Raw genomic sequence first — 19,838 nt, forward strand, 5'->3', positions numbered from 1 at the left:
AAATTTGAAAATTTAAAAAAAATTTGATTTTTTTTAAAACGATTATTTCATAGCAAAACATTCCTGTATCAAAGCATTTCACATACATTTTGTCCCTACTGCTTTGTCCGGCGCCCTGCCTGCATTTTTACTGTTCTTTCTGCCTGGAAACTTAGAAACGTCCATGGCGTCCAAAAAGCGTCCCTTTAGGTCAAAAGCGGTTTTAGACCGGCTAGAGAACAGCGATAGTAAATCAGAACCACTTGCAGAATTGAGTGATAATGATTCGTGGGGGAAATTCCTCATCAGACACTGAAAACGATTTTGTGACTTTGCTCAGCGATGTGCAAACTTGGCGCTCTATTTCACATTTCAGTGTTTTTGGTTTGATTATATTATTGAATTAAATTTATTATTATTATATTATTATTTTTGATGAGTATTTATTAAATTATAATTTATGATTTCGTGTTTCAAGTTTTATCATCCCCGGGATGTTTACTAGACTCTTGTTCGGACAGATTTCAGTGAGTTATTCCTAAAAATTACAGGCCTACAATAAAAAACTACATATTTCCATGCAAAAAAATGGTACCAAAAATCTGAAATAATCATACCGCCAGGGAGGTTAAAGAGGCAAAAATAGAAATGCATCAAAAAAGGCCAAAATATAAAAAGTTCTATTCTAAGATGAAAAAATTACAGCTGTAGACATCCTGTACTTTAAGTTTTCACAAGTATCATTTTTACTGTCCAGACCAGAAACGAAGCAGCCAGGAAAAGTGCTTTTGCACAATATTAACTATTGCAAACAACCAACTTCCTTGGTTGTATTTCACTCTTGTCCATTGCTTAACTGATTGCTCACATAATGTAAATGTATAAGTCTCGTACACTGGGAAAGGGACTACACAAAGCATTGAGGACCGTTTAGCACCCAGAGACAAGGTAAGAGCAAATCCATCATATACTGTATGGCCAAAAGGTTGTAGATACCTGACCATTACACGTATATGAGTTTGTTGGACATCCCATTCCAAAACCATGGCCATTAATATTGAGTTGCCCGCTATAACAATCTTCACTCTTCTGGGAAGGCTTTCTAAAAGATTTTGGAGTGTGTCTCAGGGAATATGTGTGCATTCAGCCAAAAGAACATTTGTGAGGGATGAGAAGACCTAGCTTTCAACCAGGATTTCCGTTCATCCCAAAGGTGTCCAGTAGGGTTAAGGTCAGAGCTCTGTGGAGTTCCTCTATACAAGTGGTCTCCAAACTATGGCACTTTGCCTGTCTTTATCTGGCTCTTGAGGCACTATTCCACCAACTGACACCAATGATCGCACACCATTGTTTCCACCAGGGGCGGACTGACCATTTGGAAACTCGGGCACTGCCCGGGGGCCCGGGTTCAGTAGGGGGCCCCAGGAGATGCCCCTGGTACCTTTTTCATAGGCTTTTTTGAGTTTGGGCAAGGACACAGGGGCCCCATGATCCCATATTGCCCGGGGGCCCCTTGAGTTGTCAGTCCGCCCCTGGTTTCCACTGATACCATCTATGGCACCATTCTTCCCAGGGATACCAACAAGGGGGTGCTGTTCCCCCCCATTAAAGCCATTGATGGAGCATTGTTTATGCCAACTGATGCCGGGGCATTTTCTACTCCCACTAGCCACAGTCCAGAAAGTTTGGAGACCCTTGTTCTACACCAAACTCATCAAATCATGTCTTTGTGGAACTGGCTTTCTACACAGGGGCACAGACATGCGGGACAGGAAAGGTCCTTCACCACGAGGTTGGAAAAGCACAATTATTTATAATATCTTTGTTTGCTGTAGTATTATTATTATTATTATTACATCGAGTTTATATAGCGCCAAAGGGTTTGCTCAGCGCTGTACAATAGGGGGGACAATACATGGCACAGTACAACAAAAACAGACAGCGTACGAGGGGTAAGAGGGCCCTACTCTTTCAAGCTTACAATCTAGGAGGGAGGGGGAAGTGGAACGATAGGAAGTGGCTGAGGGGAATGAAGTGGCTGAGGGGGATGAAGTGGTGGGAGGAATGAGGGAGAATGGCCGTTAGGTGAGGGTGGGGTAGGCTTCCCTGAAGAGATGGGTTTTGAGGGAGCGCCTGAATGTGGGGAGGGAAGGCGACAGTCGGATGGATTGGGGCAGTGAGTTCCAGAGGATAGGGGAGGACCTGGAGAAGTCCTGCAGTCGTGCATGGGAGGAGGAGACCAGGGAGCATGATAGAAGGAGGTCCTGTGAGGAGCGAAGGGTGCGGGTAGGGTGGTACTTGGGGATCAGGTTGGTGAGGTAGTCAGGGGCAGTGTTATGAACGGCTTTGTAGGTCAAGATTAGAAGTTTAAATTTGATGCGTTGGGCAATCGGGAGCCAGTGGAGGGAGAGGCAGAGGGGGGTGGCAGAGGTGGAGCGGGTGGTGAGGTGGATGAGTCTGGCCGCTGAGTGTAGTATTAACAGTACCTTTCACTGGAAACACCTCAATCAACTCAATGGTTTGGCTATATAGTGGAGGTGAAGAACGATCGCAGTGTTGTAGGATATATTGAAACAATATAAAAACTGCTTTGATTGGTCCATTCCGACCAAATTATTTTCTTTTCTTTTGGTTAGAACCATCATCAGGTTTTAACACAATACTCTGTCCCCTTTTGGGGGCATTTCTCCTCACTTTTGGTCAGGACAGGAACATTCAAGCTCCATGTAGGAGTTGTCTCCTGGTTAATAGTTAGTGGCCACTTCAGTAACTGTACAGGTCTGCATGTATAAATGATACAGTTCACAATATATAGCAGGAGTACCATTTTTTAGAAAATATTTTATCATTTAAAAGCCAACTTTGAGCTCCAATGCGTTGACTTTGTCCAGGTTGAGATGATGCTATCAGTCTTATGCAGGTAGTCATTAGGTAAGAGGCAAGAACTGCACAGCCACCAGGATTTACATGACCGTGTCATATCCGAGTCCTGGAAGTAGACCTATCCTACCACAGAGGAACATAGATGAAGACATTGTTGGTGGAAGTACTGTGATCTATATGGGTGGTAAAAATACGTGGAAACTGAAACATTAATGAAAACCTGAAAAACTATACTTGAAGTGAGGTCCACTATAAACCCAGTGTTATGTATCAAGCTTGGATCATCTGTTTTTCCTATAACTCTACTTTTCCATGTTTTCCATGTCCAGGTCTGATTCCAAGGATGGTCTACCTCAATTGGTCAGTCGGCATTACAGTCATTCAGTTGTCAGTCAGCGTCCTCGCAGGGATGGCTGCATTAACAAAGTCCTGGGGAGTCATCCCTGACCACTCCATACACTTTGGCCTTATTGATCTCAGACCCTACACAGGTGAGACGTTTGTAGCAAGTGGAGGGCTTGACTTGGAGATTGAAGGAGAGGATGAATTGAACCTCTAACAGTAGGGCAAGACCAGATACATATATTCAGAAAAAAATTCTATTGTGGAAAAAGGGATTATTAGTGGGCTATGTAAACCAGTAAAGGTGACCTTTGGACCCCTTTGTAGGTTGTAGTTACAGCACAGGCACCCTGCCCCTTCCTTGCAGACCTCTGATGATCCATTGGGATAATATTTTTGTGATTTCTTGCAAATAATAATGGGACAGAGATCTGTGGGTGAAGAGTTGGGGGTACAGATCTGCTTACTGTGCTACTTTGGGGTCCAAATGACACCAGTATACATTTACTCATTTAAAAGATCTTTCAACTGGGAAGTTGGTGACCCAGCATTAACATGGTGCAAATTGTATAATGTCTCCAATAACAGGGCATATTTCGGCAGAATGAGGAGAGAGAAGGCTAAAGAGGTTTATAGAAATGGTTCAGAAACTATCACCAAGCGTACATATTCATTACCACAGGCATGTAGAGTCTTACATAGTGTTAGTCATGAAAGTGTTACTAAACCCAGGACCCTGCATTCACTATACCGCTCTCCCCGGACCCTGCATTCACTATATCCCCTCTCCCTGGACCCTGCATTCACTATATCCGCTCTCCCCGGACCCTGCATTCACTATATCCACTCTCCCCGGACCCTGCATTCACTATATCTGCTCTCCCCGGACCCTGCATTCACTATATCTGCTCTCCCTGGACCCTGCATTCACTATACCGCTCTCCCTGGACCCTGCATTCACTATACCGCTCTCCCCGGACCCTGCATTCACTATATCCGCTCTCCCCGGACCCTGCATTCACTATATCCGCTCTCCCCGGACCCTGCATTCACTATATCCGATCTCCCCAGACCCTGCATTCACTATATCTGGTCTCCCCGGACCCTGCATTCACTATATCCGCTCTCCCCGGACCCTGCATTCACGATATCCGGTCTCTCCAGACCCTGCATTCACTATATCTGGTCTCCCCGGACCCTGCATTCACTATATCTGGTCTCCCCGGACCCTGCATTCACTATATCTGGTCTCCCCAGACCCTGCATTCACTATATCCGGTCTCCCCGGAACCTGCATTCACTATATCCGCTCTCCACGGACCCTGCATTCACTATATCCGGTCTCCCCGGACCCTGCATTCACTATACCCGCTCTCCCTGGACCCTGCATTCACTATATCTGGTCTCCCCAGACCCTGCATTCACTATATCTGGTCTCTCCGGACCCTGCATTCACTATATCTGGTCTCCCCGGACCCTGCATTCACTATATCTGGTCTCCCCGGATCCCGCATTCACTATATCTGATCTCCCACAGTACACACAACATGGAAATGTAATTATTTTAGTAAATATAAACTGCTAAATACCTTTCTCATCAGAGTTTGAGCCTTGTGACTTCTATCAGCATTCAGCAGAGCATTTGTTAAAGCTTGCAGGAGGAGTTTTCTTTCTGTGCTGATCACATGCACTGTCCCAAGAAAAAAAAAAAAAAATCTCTAGCAATACACACTAAATTGTGCATGTGCATAATGACTACGTGTTCAGTCTGTCTTATCAGGAGATAAGTTGTGGACATTTGAACAAGAGGAGGAGCAGAGAAGACAGGATCAAATGGGCTTTTTACACAATGCAGAGGATTAACCCCTTAGGTTCCACAGTGAGTATAACAAGCATGCTTTACTGCATCTACAGACTGATTGTACTGTTGTGGGTTTAGTAACACTTTAACGAGTATCATTTAAACGCCAAATTTTCTGCAGAGGATTTCCGCAGAGCGCTCCAAGATGGCCCCCGCTCCAACCTTCGGCAACGGCAGCATGACGTCAGCAAGTGCAGCTCCACCCGACGTGTTTCGTGCACATGCATGTCTTCAGGGGTACGCTGAAGATTGGATCAGCGGCCATCTTGGAGAGGGTCCAACAGCGTTTTTTGCCCTTGGCTGAGCATCCCTTGCAGAGGCTTCATTGTTGTACCCAGATGAGACGTGCTTACATGCTGTTTACCAGTAGATGTCTGGTGAGTGTACATCTGACAGAGGTGGTGGATTCCCTCTTGGATCCCGTACGTGATTGCCGTACTTATATCCTTACGGACAATTTATAGCTCTCACTCCACTGATATTTTATGAACTTTATATATTCTCACTTTTATGCTGCACTTTACTGTTTCACATTTATTGAATGATTTATTGAACATTTTTTATATTTGATTTTTATATCTTTACTGTTTCACTGAATTGTTTTTTTTTTATGTATATCTATATGTCAGATTGACTTTGCACTTTTTTTTCCCTATAATATCATTCCCTTATTTTAGACATTTTAATACTGCTCTGGGCCAGGGGCGGACTGACCATTTGGAAACTCGGGCACTGTCCGAGGGCCCGGGGTCAGTAGGGGGCCCCATGAGATGCCCCTGGTACCTTTTTCATAGGCTTTTTTGAGTTTGGGCAAGGACACAGGGGCCCCATGATCCCCTATTGCCCGGGGGCCCCATGAATTGTCAGTCCGCCCCTGCTCTGGGCTTGTGCTACCCTTTAAGGCTCCATGCACACTGGGCGTTTTAATAACACTGGTTGCATTCAAAACGCTAGTTTTCAGCTTTTTTAGTGTTTTTGCATTAGCGTTTATCTTTTTTTGGCAGAGGCGTTTTTTGGCTGGAAAAAAAAACCTAGAACTGTTGGGTTTCTAAGAGTTTTGTAGTTGTAAAAAACGCTCTAATGCTAGTTAACGTGGAAAAATGTGCTAAAACATGGCAAACCGGTGTTTTTTGGGTTTGCCGGTTTTTCTGCGTTTGAATTTTATAACATTTTTTAGAAACACAATAGTAAAATTTTTGCTAAAAAAAGTTTTTTTAAGCAAAAATTTTACTATTTTTTTTCTCAAAACGTTATAAAACGTAAACGGAGAAAAACCAGCAAACCCAAAAAACTCCGGTTTGCCATGTTTTAGCACATTTTCCCACGTTGACCAGCATTAGAGCATTTTTTACAGCTACAAAACTCTTAGAAACCCAACAGTTCTAGGTTTTTTCTTCCAGCCAAAAAACTCCTCTGCCAAAAAAAAAGCTAATTAAAGCCTGTGTGTGTATGGATACCTAGGAGAACATGCTGGGGGGCAGGCGCAGACTGACAACTCATGGGGCCCCCGGGCAATAGGGGATCATGGGGCACCTGTGTCCTTGCCCAAACTCAAAAAAGCCTATGAAAAAGGTACCAGGGGCATCTCATGGGGCCCCCTACTGACCTTGGGCACTGCCTGAGTTTCCAAATGGTCAGTCCACCCCTGATAACGAGTTAATGGGGAATATGGAAGAAAGGTCCTTCACCACCTGCTGCCCAACGAGTTAATGGGGAATATGAAAAAGGTACCAGGGGCATCTCATGGGGCCCCCTACTGACCTCGGGCCTTCGGGCAGTGCCCGAGTTTCCTAATGATCAGTCCGCCCCTGCTGGGGCGTTTACTGGCTGTAGAAAAAAACGCCAAAAGCCAAAAACAGCCGCTGTAAAAATGTCCCGTGTGCATGAGGGCTAAGTCTTTAAAAGGGTGGGAAGATTGATTGCTTTCAAGCATGCCTTGTAAATGTAGTATTTGCACAGAAATAATTTATCCTTTTGGAAAGTCTTGAAAAACACAATCAGAAACAAATTATTTCCTGTTTGATTTTTTTTTTTCTTTAAAGATGACGTCCTAAATCTGTTTATGGCAGTCATGGTCACTGGGATGGTGGTGTCGCTTCCGCTCTGTATTCTTGAATTTATCCGTGGTTTAAGATGGAATATCTTTCACTGCTGTGTGTCAGGCCTGATGGGTAAGATGTTTTCTAATCATGTCTTTATGGAGCTGGCTTTGTACCAGGGGCGAACTGACAATTTATGGGGCCCCCAGGCAATAGGGGATCATGGGGCCCCTGTGTCCTTGCCCAAACTCAAAAAAGCCTATAAAAAAGGTACCAGGGGCATTTCATGGGGCCCCCTACTGACCCCGGGCCCTTGGGTAGTGCCCGAGTTTCCAAATGGTCAGTCCGCCCCTGCTTTGTACACATGGGGCTGTTGAAACAGAAAAGTGTCTTCACCAAATTGTTACAAAAAGTTGAGCACAGTTGTCTAACATGTCTGTATGCTGTGGTATGTGGTGTATATATATATATATATATACTGTATGTTGAAATGCGCTTTTAATTCAAAATATATGAAAATACATTTTAAAAATACATTTTCAAATATACAGTATGTCTTTAACCACTTGCCGCCGCCCTGCCACTGTACGGCGGCACGGGCAGGCAAAACCACGTTTTAAAACATGTGTTTTGTAAACAGATAGGGGGCGCGCGTGACGCCGCCCTATCTGTCCCGCCGATCACCGCCGCAGATGTCAGTCGCCGGGTGACAGCCGATCCTTATCGGCTATTTCCTGGCGATCGGCGGCAAACAGTGACAGAGAGCACAGCTGCAGTAGCTGTGCTGTCTGTCACTTCCCTGACAGCTCGAGGACGAGCTGATTGAGAAAGAAGAGTTTCTCTCTCTCGATCAGCGGTGTCCCGTGCAGCACACACCCCCGCCCCCTAGTAAAACACTCCCCTCACTCCTATAACCCTTCCCTGCAAAATAAAGTTAACCCCTTCCTCCCCAGTGCCATTAGTACAGTGTCAGTGTTTTTTTTTTTTTTTGCACTGATCACTGTATTAGTGTTTTTGGGGAAGTCAGTACCCCCCAATGTCAGAATGTCCGCCGCAGTCCCGCCATAAGTCGCTGGTCGCTGCCATAAGTCACTGATCGCCGCCATAATTCACTGATCGCCGCCATTATTAGTATAAAAAAAACCCTAAAAATCCCAGTATCTTTCCCGCCATTTGTAAACGCTATAACTTTCACGTAAACCAATTAATTTACACGTATTGTGTATTTTTTTTAGCAAAGACATGTCGCAGAATACATTTTGGCAGAAATTTATGACTAAATTTGATTTTTGCATTTTTTTTTTACTGGACATGTTTTATAGCAAAAAGTCCAAAATATTGTTGTTGTTTTTTTTCCTCAAAATTGTCAGCCTTTTTTTTTATAGCACAAAAAATAAAAACCGCACAGGCAATCAAATACCACCGAAAGAAATCTCAATTTGTGGGGAAAAAAAGGATGTAAATTTCATTTATGTACCGTATTGCATGACCGCGCAATTGTCCGTTAAACTAGCGCAGCGCTGTATAGCAGAAAAATGGCGTAAATTGCAGTATTTATACCATAGTTTGTAGACGCTATAACTTCCACACAAAGCAATCAATATACACTTATTGGGATTTTTTTTACCAAAAACATGCAGCAGAATACATTTTGGCCTAAATTTATAACCAACTTTGAGTTTACTATATATTTTTTATAGCTGAAAGTAAAAAATATTGTTTTTCTTCAAAATTTTTGGCCTTTTTTTGTTTATAGCGTGAAAAATAAAAAGCGCACAGGTGATCAAGTACCACCGAAAGAAAGCTCTATTTGTGTGAAAAAAAGGACGTAAATTTTGTTTGGGTGCAGCATTGCATGACCGCGCAATTATCAGTTGAATTAGTGCAGCGCCGCGTAGCAAAAAGAGGCCTGGTCATTAAGGGGGGTAAATCCTCTGGAGGTCAAGTGGTTAAAAATACAAATGTACATTTTTGGAATGCATTTACAAATATATGTTAAAATTACTTTATATGTTAAAAAAATCTGAAGAATATATTTTAAAAAAGTATATTTTTTAAAATATATATATTTTTAAGTATGTTCTTCAGATTGTTTTTAACATATAAAAAAGTCCTTTTAACATATATTTTTACATATATTTGTAAATGCATTCCAAAAATGTATATTTGTATTTTTAAAAGCATACAGTATATTTAAAAATGTATTTTTAAAAATATTTTTCATATATTTTGTAATAAAAACGCATTTCAACATAAAATATATATATATATATATATATATATATATATATATATATTTATTGAAATATATTTTGAAATATACTGAATATGGCCAAAATTGTAGTATTTCAAATATCTGTCAATATATTCGGAAAGAATATTTTAAAAATATATTTCAAATATATTTTTCTTCCATGTGGATCATCAAAACCTGGTAACAAAGATTTCATGAGCTGCTAACGAGTTTCAGCTGCTTCTTACATCTGACTTTTTTTCCTTTACAGCTCTCTTGGCTTTTGCGGCACTTATACACGGAATTGTCGTTCTCTCTAAGGAGACCTTTCATTACTCTTGGTCCTTTGGATTGGGATGGCTGACGGTGATCATCGCAGTTGCTTCAGGTATGAATTATCCAAAGCACATGTAGCACCCCCGGTACAAATCATTAGTAAGACCTCATCTGGAATATGCAGTTCAGTTTTGGGCACCAATTCACAAAAAAAAAACATTGGGGAACTGGAGAAAGTACAGAGAAGGGCAACCAAACTCATACGAGGCATGGAGGAGATCAGCTATGAGGAAAGATTAGAGGAACTGAATTTATTCTCTCTTGAAAACAGGAGATTAAGGGGGGATATGATCTCCATGTATAATACATAAGGGGGGATATGATCTCCATGTATAATACATAAGGGGGGATATGATCTCCATGTATAATACATAAGGGGGGATATGATCTCCATGCATAATACATAAGGGGGATATGATCACCATGTATAATACATAAGGGGGATATGATCACCATGTATAATACATAAGGGGGGATATGATCTCCATGTATAATACATAAGGGGGGGATATGATCTCCATGTATAATACATAAGGGGGATATGATCACCATGTATAATACATAAGGGGGATATGATCTCCATGTATAATACATAAGGGGGATATGATCTCCATGTATAATACATAAGGGGGGTATGATCTCCATGTATAGTACATAAGGGGGGATATGATCACCATGTATAATACATAAGGGAGATATGATCTCCATGTATAAATACATAAGGGGGATATGATCTCCATGTATAATACATAAGGGGGGATATGATCACCATGTATAATACATAAGGGGGATATGATCTCCATGTATAATACATAAGGGGGGATATGATCACCATGTATAATACATAAGGGGGGATATGATCACCATGTATAATACATAAGGGGGGATGTGATCTCCATGTATAATACATAAGGGGGATATGATCTCCATGTATAATACATAAGGGGGGGATATGATCTCCATGTATAATACATAAGGGGGATATGATCTCCATGTATAATACATAAGGGGGGGATATGATCACCATGTATAATACATAAGGGGGGATATGATCACCATGTATAATACATAAGAGGGGATATGATCTCCATGTATAATACATAAGGGGGGATATGATCTCCATGTATAATACATAAGGGGGATATGATCTCCATGTATAATACATAAGGGGGGATATGATCACCATGTATAATAAGGGGGGATATGATCACCATGTATAATACATAAGGGGGGATATGATCTCCATGTATAAATACATAAGAGGGATATGATCTCCATGTATAATACATAAGGGGGATATGATCTCCATGTATAATACATAAGGGGGGATATGATCACCATGTATAATACATAAGGGGGGGATATGATCTCCATGTAAAATACATAAGGGGGGATATGATCTCCATGTATAATACATAAGGGGGGGATATGATCTCCATGTATAATACATAAGGGGGGGATATGATCTCCATGTATAATACATAAGGGGGGATATGATCACCATGTATAATACATAAGGGGGGGATATGATTTCCATGTATAATACATAAGGGGGGATATGATCTCCATGTATAAATACATAAGGGGGATATGATCTCCATGTATAATACATAAGGGGGGATATGATCTCCATGTATAATACATAAGGGGGGATATGATCTCCATGTATAATACATAAGGGGGATATGATCTCCATGTATAATACATAAGGGGGGATATGATCTCCATGTATAATACATAAGGGGGATATGATCTCCATGTATAATACATAAGGGGGATATGATCTCCATGTATAATACATAAGGGGGGATATGATCTCCATGTATAATACATAAGGGGGATATGATCTCCATGTATAATACATAAGGGGGGGGGGATATGATCTCCATGTATAATACATAAGGGGGGATATGATCACCATGTATAATACATAAGGGGGGATATGATCTCCATGTAAAATACATAAGGGGGGATATGATCTCCATGTATAATACATAAGGGGGGGATATGATCTCCATGTATAATACATAAGGGGGATATGATCTCCATGTATAATACATAAGGGGGGTATGATCTCCATGTATAATACATAAGGGGGGATATGATCACCATGTATAATACATAAGGGGGGGATATGATTTCCATGTATAATACATAAGGGGGGATATGATCTCCATGTATAAATACATAAGGGGGATATGATCTCCATGTATAATACATAAGGGGGATATGATCTCCATGTATAATACATAAGGGGGGATATGATCTCCATGTATAATACATAAGGGGGGATATGATCTCCATGTATAATACATAAGGGGGATATGATCTCCATGTATAATACATAAGGGGGGATATGATCTCCATGTATAATACATAAGGGGGATATGATCTCCATGTATAATACATAAGGGGGATATGATCTCCATGTATAATACATAAGGGGGGATATGATCTCCATGTATAATACATAAGGGGGGATATGATCACCATGTATAATACATAAGGGGGGATAAGATCTCCATGTATAATACATAAGGGGGGGATATGATCTCCATGTATAATACATAAGGGGGGGGATATGATCTCCATGTATAAATACATCAGTGGTTCATATAGTGAACTCGGTGTAGAGCTATTCCCCCTGAGGTCATCACAGAGGACAAGGGGGCGCTCTTTACGTCTGGAGGAAAAGAAATGTAGTCTCCAAACACGGAAAGGTTTCTTCACAGTAAGAGCGGTGAGAAAGTGGAATAGACTCCCTCAAGAGTTGGTTCTGGCCAGCTCAGTGGATTGCTGTAGGAAAGTCCTGGATTCTTTCTTATATACATAGAATATAACTGGATATAACATTTATAGGTAAAGTTGATCCAGGGAATATCCGATTGCCTCTCGGGGGATCAGGAAGGAATTTTTTCCCCAGCAGGAACAAATTGGATCGTGCTTTGCTGGTTTTTTTGCCTTCCTCTGGATCAACTGTGGGTGTAGGATTATAACGTTTTTCTTAAATGGTTGAACTGGATGGACTTTTGTCTTTTTTCACCCAGACTAACTATGTAACTATGTTTAGGACAAGGAGGCCACACACATTTTAACCCCATTTAGGCATTGCGTTGCTTGTTGCAACATTGACCAACCATATGAGCATGAGAGAGTTCACTGTTTCGGCAGGACCAGCTTACACCGTTGTGTTTGGTTGAGGTTCGGACTGCATACACCATTTTTTTGGTTGGTTGGTTTGCATTTTGTTATAGATTGTAGCAACTACCACACTCAGCATGAGTGATTTCCCTATTGTCCTTGAAGCCGTGGATGATATACCAAAACTCCAGATTTCTTGTTTTCTCATTTAAGTTCATTCCAGCTTAGGTCACTCCACATCATGGGCTTGCATTTGTTTCTTGCCATACATTAGGAATGGCAATCCCAAAGCACCTTCCCAACACACATGCATTGCAGCACACTGTGCCATATGATGATACACTGCCACTGTGGTCACCAAACTTGCAGCAAGTATGTTTTTGGTCCACCTGTGTGCATGTGGGCCCCGCTTAAGCCGGCCATACATGATGTGATTTTCTTTCCTGCAACCACTGGTGATTCCCCATCAACACAGTCAGTGTTGATGGGAGAATCCCTCCTGCAGAGCCATTGTGTTCTCCCAGTAAGGGTGGAGGGGGGGCGAGGGGAGACTCCCCCACCAGGAGAACAAAGTGATTACTGCTAGCAATAATCGCATGAAAAATCTGACATGCTGGTTGTACCCAAGTCGTACAAAAAATGACTTGGGTACAATCATCCTGGTCCTTGTAGCACCAGCTGGGATTCGAGCCATCAATGGCTGATTTTAGGCTACTTTTACATGGACAGCCATGGGGTGGTAAAAACAGGTGGTTGATATGCATTTTTACTGTGTCCCGCCCATCTACCTACAAGCGCACATGGTGCTGTTCGGGTGAGTTACTTTACTTTGATTTGCTTTCCATTGTGGTTCAGAAATTTTAAAGCAATATGCTGAGTTTGACGAGGGGCAGCACCTGTTGGCAAATTCTCCCATATAAGTGAATGGACCACAACGTAATTGCAATACAAACACTTGGCTTGCAGCTCCGGCGTGGTCCAGCAATGCAAGATCCCCATTTGGCAGTTCTCTGAAAAGCAATCCACTGTGTGCCCTAAAAATCGTCCAGCTGTAGTCCTGATTTTCTTTTTTTTTTTTTAAGTTAGTGAAGTTAAAGTGTATCCATAGTTTTGGATAGTGGGGGGAAGGGTTAGACCCTCCGTCAAATTTTTATTTCTGTCTGCACCCCCATTGAGGAGAATTCCCACATATATATATAAATAAATATATTTTAAAAATATTCTTCCCAAATATATTGCCATATATTTGAAATGGCCATATTCAATATATTTAAGAATATATTTAAATAAAACAATAAATAAATGTAGATTTGTATTTTTAAAGACATACAGTATATTTGAAATGTATTTTTAAAAATATTTTTTAGATTTTTTTGTAATAAAAACGCATTTCAACATGCAGTATGTCTGTGTGTGTGTGTGTGTGTGTGTGTGTGTGTGTGTGTGTGTGTGTGTGTGTATATATACATATACTGTATGTTGAAATGCGTTTTTATTACAAAAAATATAAAAAATATTTTAAAAAATACATTTCAAATATACTGTATGTCTTTAAAAATACAAATCTACATTTATTTATTTTTCTATTTAAATATATTTTTAAATATATTGAATATGGCCATTTCAAATATACGGCAATATATTTGGGAAGAATATTTTTAAAATATATTTCAAATATACTGTATGTCTTTAAAAATACAAATCTACATTTTTGGAATGCATTTACGAATATATGTTAAAATGACTATTTTATAGGTTAAAAAAATCTGAAGAATATATTTAAAAATATCTTTTTTAAAATATATTTCAAATATATTTTTCTTCTATATGGGTTGCACCTCTTACTTTTTTTAATTTTCTCAAGAATGAGAGATGAAGGGAAAGTTCCCAAAGGGGACACCTGTACCAACAACTGACCTTTGGGAGATTTCCCCTAACTTCCTGTTCCTTGGACAAGAAGTGAAGGAAAATTTCCCTAAGTTCCTGGTCACACCAATCCGACTTTGAAATCGTGTGTCTTCCAGGGAAGTCGCACGATTTCAAAGTCGGATGTCATTCCGACTTGCGTTGCGGCTTGCAAGACACAGATGTCTATGCAAGTCGCACCTGAAACAGTGCATGCAGTACTAGAAATCACTACTAGAAATCACTACTAGAAATCGGTGTGGCTCTGACCAAGTCGGAACCGCACCGATATGATCACTTGAATTGCAGACAACAGGGTGTGACTTGCCATGCGATTTAACCCCCCTGGAGGTATTCCCGAATGTAGCTCTGGGTAAAGTTTCAACACCACAAACGGTAACCCCCCGAGCTACACTCGGGAATACACTGCAGCGTTGCTCCGGGATCCCTCGATCACTTACCTTGTCCTGCGCTCCCGCGATGTCCCCCCTGCAGTGTCCCCAACCATCTCCTCCGGCCAATGCCGGCATCTGTCTTCTGGGTTCCGTTCCCTGTGATGTCGGGACGTACGGGGGACGGAACGGCGGGAAATTTAAAAATGTCAAAAAGTGACATTCACTAAATACACTAAAATCATAGAGTATAACATTCCTGTATCAAACCATTTCACATACATTTTGTCCCGAGTGCTTTGTCCTGTCCCCTGCCTGCATTTTTACTGTTCTTTCTGCCTGGAAACTGAGAAACGTCCATGGCGTCCAAAAAGCGTCCCTTTAGGTCAAAAGCAGTTTTAGACCGGCTAGAGAACAGCGATAGTAAATCAGAACCACTTGCAGAATTGAGTGATAATGATTCGTGGGGGAAATTCCTCATCAGACACTGAAAACGATTCTGCGACTTTGCTCAGCGATGTGCGAACTTGGCGCTATATTTCACATTTCAGTGTTTTTGGTTGGATTATATTATTGAATTACATTTATTATTATTATTTTATTATTTTTTATGATTATTTATTAAATCATAATTTATGATTTCGTGTTTCAAATGTTATCATACCCGGGATGTTTACTAGACTCTTGTTCGGACAGATTTCAGTGAGTTATTCCTAAAAATTACAGCCTACAATAAAAAAATACATATTTCCATGCAAAAAAATGTACCGCTTTGAGCACAGAAATACTGACATAATCAGACCGCTAGGGAGGTTAAAACTCGCATGGCAAATTGCATGGCAAGTCACACCCGTTGTGACTGGGCTCTAATGGTACACAGACGGCAAAAAATAAACTGGCGGGGGTTTTAACCCTTCCCTTCTTCACCCAAAACGAAAATGATTTAACCCCTTCCCACAAATTGTACATTTTTGGAATGCATTTACAAATATATGTAAAAATATATGTTAAAATGACTTTTTTATAAGTTAAAAAAACCTGAAGAATATATTTAAAAAATATATATTTTTAGAATATATTTCAAATATATTTTTCTTCCATATGGTTTGCACCTCTACTTTTTTGCATTTTCTCAACCGTGATTGGCTGATACAGCGGTCACATGATTGGAAAGCTTTCTGTTACCTACAGGTAGCTGTGGCGGGAGCAGGGGAGGACTGACAACTCATGGGGCCCCCGGGCAATAGGGGATCATGGGGCCCCTGTGTCCTTGCCCAAACTCAAAAAAGCCTTTGAAAAAGGTACCAGGGGCATCTCATGGGGCCCCCTACTGACCCCGGGCCCTCGGGCAGTGCCCGAGTTTCCAAATGGTCAGTCTGCTCCAGGGCGGGAGCACGCACGGCGCATACTCTCAGCACACCATTGCTTATGTATGAGACGCATATATGCGTTTGAAGCCCACCGGCCGAGAGGCTGCAGATATGCGCGCGTCTGGAGGGAAGAGGTTACACTAGCAGTGTTCAAAATGCATTTAATGAACACGTATCTGGAGTTTTTCTTTCCTTGCTCACCTTTTCAATTACTTGAACATTTCTTCTGCATTGTTCCAGGGGTGTTGAGCTTTTTCACACGTCAGAAAGGGAATACAGAGCCGGAAGTATCCACAGTTCTGCCAGTAGGGGCAGCGATGCCACCGAACATTGCAGTTATCTCCGGAAATACAGAACAGTCCTTGGCGTGATCGTGGAAAAGAATACGGATGTGCGTTTCTGGGAGTACGCCATTCTACATCTGCTTCATCAGGCTGGACCTAGGATGAGATATACATCTATTTCATGTCAAGTGCATGACATCGGATTGGCTCAAGAAAACAAAAGGCAGTAAACACATTTCAGGTCTCAAACCTTCCTTCATCAGGGCTACAAAATAGGAATGAAAGATTCAACTAGATTGTAAGCTGTAATGAGCCGAGTCCTCTGTTTCCTCTTCTACCAAATTGTATTGTAACTGTAATTTCTACCTTCATTTTGTAAAGCGCTGAGCAAACTGTTGGCGCGATATAAATCCTGTATAATAATAATAATAAAAAATCAGAGTTAAGATATTCCAGATTCCAAACAGACTCAGACTCTGAAATTGAATTTATTTGGGATATAGGATTTATGACCTTCATCAACCATACCTGTATTTAAAGTGTATGCCAAGGGATTACCTGAGTTTAATGTTGGTGATATATAAATCCTGTATATTATTATTATTATTATACAGTATTTATAAAGTGCCAAAAGTTCACTCAGCGCTGTACATTACAAATATAATAATAATACTACAACGGGAATTATACAGTGTGTATGTGTGCGTATATATTTATAATTCATATTGTCCTTTGTCCTTGTTTTCCTATATTTGTTATTCCAAACCTAGTGTTTTTGTAGCCCTGATGAAGGAAACGTTAAGGACCCCGGAAACATGTTAGCTACATTTTTGGGTTTTTTTTCTTTTGTTGCCCCTTGTGTAAAATAATAATAATAATAACAATAATAATAATAAACAATAGGATCAAAAATTGGACCCCTAAGACATTTGATTGGCACACATTTTGATTTAGGAAAATAAAAGGCAAAAAACATATTTCAGGTCTCCAATCCCCCTTCATCAGGGCTTTAAAAAAAAGCACAAAATTTGGAATAAGAAAGAAATATAGGAACAAGAGACACAACAGGACTCTGACTCTCTCTCTCTTTCTCTCTCTCTCCCCGGACCCTGCGTTCACTATATCTGGTCTATTCGGACCCTGCGTTCACTATATCTGGTCTCCCCGAACCCTGCGTTCACTATATCTGGTCTCCCCGAACCCTGCGTTCACTATATCTGGTCTCCCCGAACCCTGCATTCACTATATCTGGTCTCCCCGAACCCTGCATTCACTATATCTGGTCTTCCTGGACCCTGCATTCACTATATCTGGTCTTCCTGGACCCTGCATTCACTATATCACATCTCCCCAGACCCTGCATTCACTATATCACATCTCCCCGGACCCTGCGTTCACTATATCCGGTCTCCCCGGACGCTGCATTCACTATATCCGGTCTCCCCGGACCGACCCTGCATTCACTATATCCAGTCTCCCCGGACCCTGCATTCACTATATCCAGTCTCCCCGGACCCTGCATTCACTATATCCAGTCTCCCCGGACCCTGCATTCACTATATCCAGTCTCCCCGGACCCTGCATTCACTATATCTGATCTGCCCGGACCCCGCATTCACTATATCCGCTCTCCCAGGACCCTGCATTCACTATATCTGGTCTCCCCGGACTCTGCATTCACTATATCTGGTCTCCCTACAGTACAAAAATACAATTATTTTAGTAAATATAAACTGCTAAATACCTTTTCTCATCAGCAGTATATAGCAGTCTTGTGACTTCTAGCAGTGTCCAGCAGAGCACTGGTTAAAGTTTGTAGGAGTTTTCTTTCTGCTCTAGGAAGATGCAGAACCCCTGACCTCTGTCTGGACAGTGCTGATTGGCCCTGTGCTGATCACATGCACTCTCCCAAGAAAAAAAAAACAACCTCTCTAGTAATACACACCAAACTGAGCATGTGCAGAGTGTCTCCACACGATATGTCTTATCAGGAGATAAGAGGGGAACACTGGAAGAAGGGGAGGATCAGAGAAGACAGGATCAAACAGCCTTTTTACACAATGCAGAGGATTAACCCCTTAGGTTCCACATTGAGTATATCAAGCTTTGAAGGAGCTGTTAATGGCTCTTTGCTGCTTATTGCTTCCTGAGGAAGCTGTAAAGTAATACGTCAACAGCTCTTTCGCCATCGCCTTTGCTGATTTGGGGATGTTAGTCTACGTGCAGTTGGGTAATGGTTCAAAATGGTGAAGTACAATCCTGAAAAGCATTCTGAATTCTTTTTAAGCTTGTATTTCAGTTATGTTTTGTGCAACTTCCTAGAAACCTCCTGTCCCCTGATCTGTACGGCAGCTTCTTTGTCATAATTAGGACAGCACAGTGGCTAAATGGTTAGCACTTCCACCTGGCAGTACTCGGGTCGTTGGTTCGACTCCCAACCATGGCACCACCTGCCTGGAGTTTGCATGTTCTCCCTGTGCCTGCGTGGGTTTCCTCCCACACTCCAAAGACATGCTGGTAGGTTAATTGGCTCCTGTCTAAATTGTCCCTAGTATGTGTATGTATGAATGTGAGTTAGGGACCTTAGATTGTACACCCCTTGAGGGTTAGGGACCTTAGATTGTACACCCCTTGAGGGTTATGGACCTTAGATTGTACACCCCTTGAGGGTTAGGGACCTTAGATTGTACGCCCCTTGAGGGTTAGGGACCTTAGATTGAACGCTCCTTGAGGGTTAGGGACTGATGTGAATGTACAATATATATGTAAAGCGCTGCGTAAATTGATGGCGCTATATAAGTACCTGAAATAAAAAAATCTGGTGATGTCACTTCAGAAGCTGTTTTCAACGTGTATAAATCTGTAAGGACAATACTAAACTTACAGGTCCTCCAAGTCCTATACCATGAAAAAATACAATAGTACAAAATGAGAGGAGTCACCGGTAACTATTCAGCTAATGCTGTGTAGCCAATAAAAATGTGTCTTAGGTAGGTCATAGATGATGTGATTCTCCAATCAACACAGTCAGTGTTGATGGGCACGTCCTTCCTGCGAAGCTATTGTGTTCTTC

At 41.4% G+C, this 19,838-nt stretch overlaps 1 protein-coding gene across 1 annotated transcript; it reads left to right on the forward strand.

Moving 5' to 3' along the window:
- Nucleotides 1-851: 851 nt before the first annotated feature.
- On the forward strand, nt 852-19,603 carry LOC149432730 (uncharacterized). The gene is made up of 5 exons (XM_089665069.1): nt 852-927; nt 3,192-3,353; nt 7,108-7,236; nt 9,609-9,725; nt 16,722-19,603. The coding sequence occupies exons 2-5, from the start codon at nt 3,206-3,208 to the stop codon at nt 16,850-16,852; spliced, it is 525 nt and encodes a 174-aa protein (XP_089521195.1). The 5' UTR covers nt 852-927; nt 3,192-3,205; the 3' UTR covers nt 16,853-19,603.
- Nucleotides 19,604-19,838: the final 235 nt, after the last annotated feature.

Source organism: Staurois parvus, unplaced genomic scaffold (assembly GCF_062004578.1).
Source record: "Staurois parvus isolate SC_StPar_1 unplaced genomic scaffold, SC_StPar_1.0 ptg002113l, whole genome shotgun sequence".
Taxonomy (NCBI): domain Eukaryota; kingdom Metazoa; phylum Chordata; class Amphibia; order Anura; family Ranidae; genus Staurois; species Staurois parvus.

Bases quoted from the DNA above. Each gene is read 5' to 3' on its own strand.
- LOC149432730 (XM_089665069.1), top strand. From the start codon at position 3,206: ATGGTCTACCTCAATTGGTCAGTCGGCATTACAGTCATTCAGTTGTCA. The intron at 7,237-9,608 runs GTAAGATGTTTT...TTTCCTTTACAG, and splicing joins CTGTGTGTCAGGCCTGATGG to CTCTCTTGGCTTTTGCGGCA. The intron at 9,726-16,721 runs GTATGAATTATC...GCATTGTTCCAG, and splicing joins GATCATCGCAGTTGCTTCAG to GGGTGTTGAGCTTTTTCACA.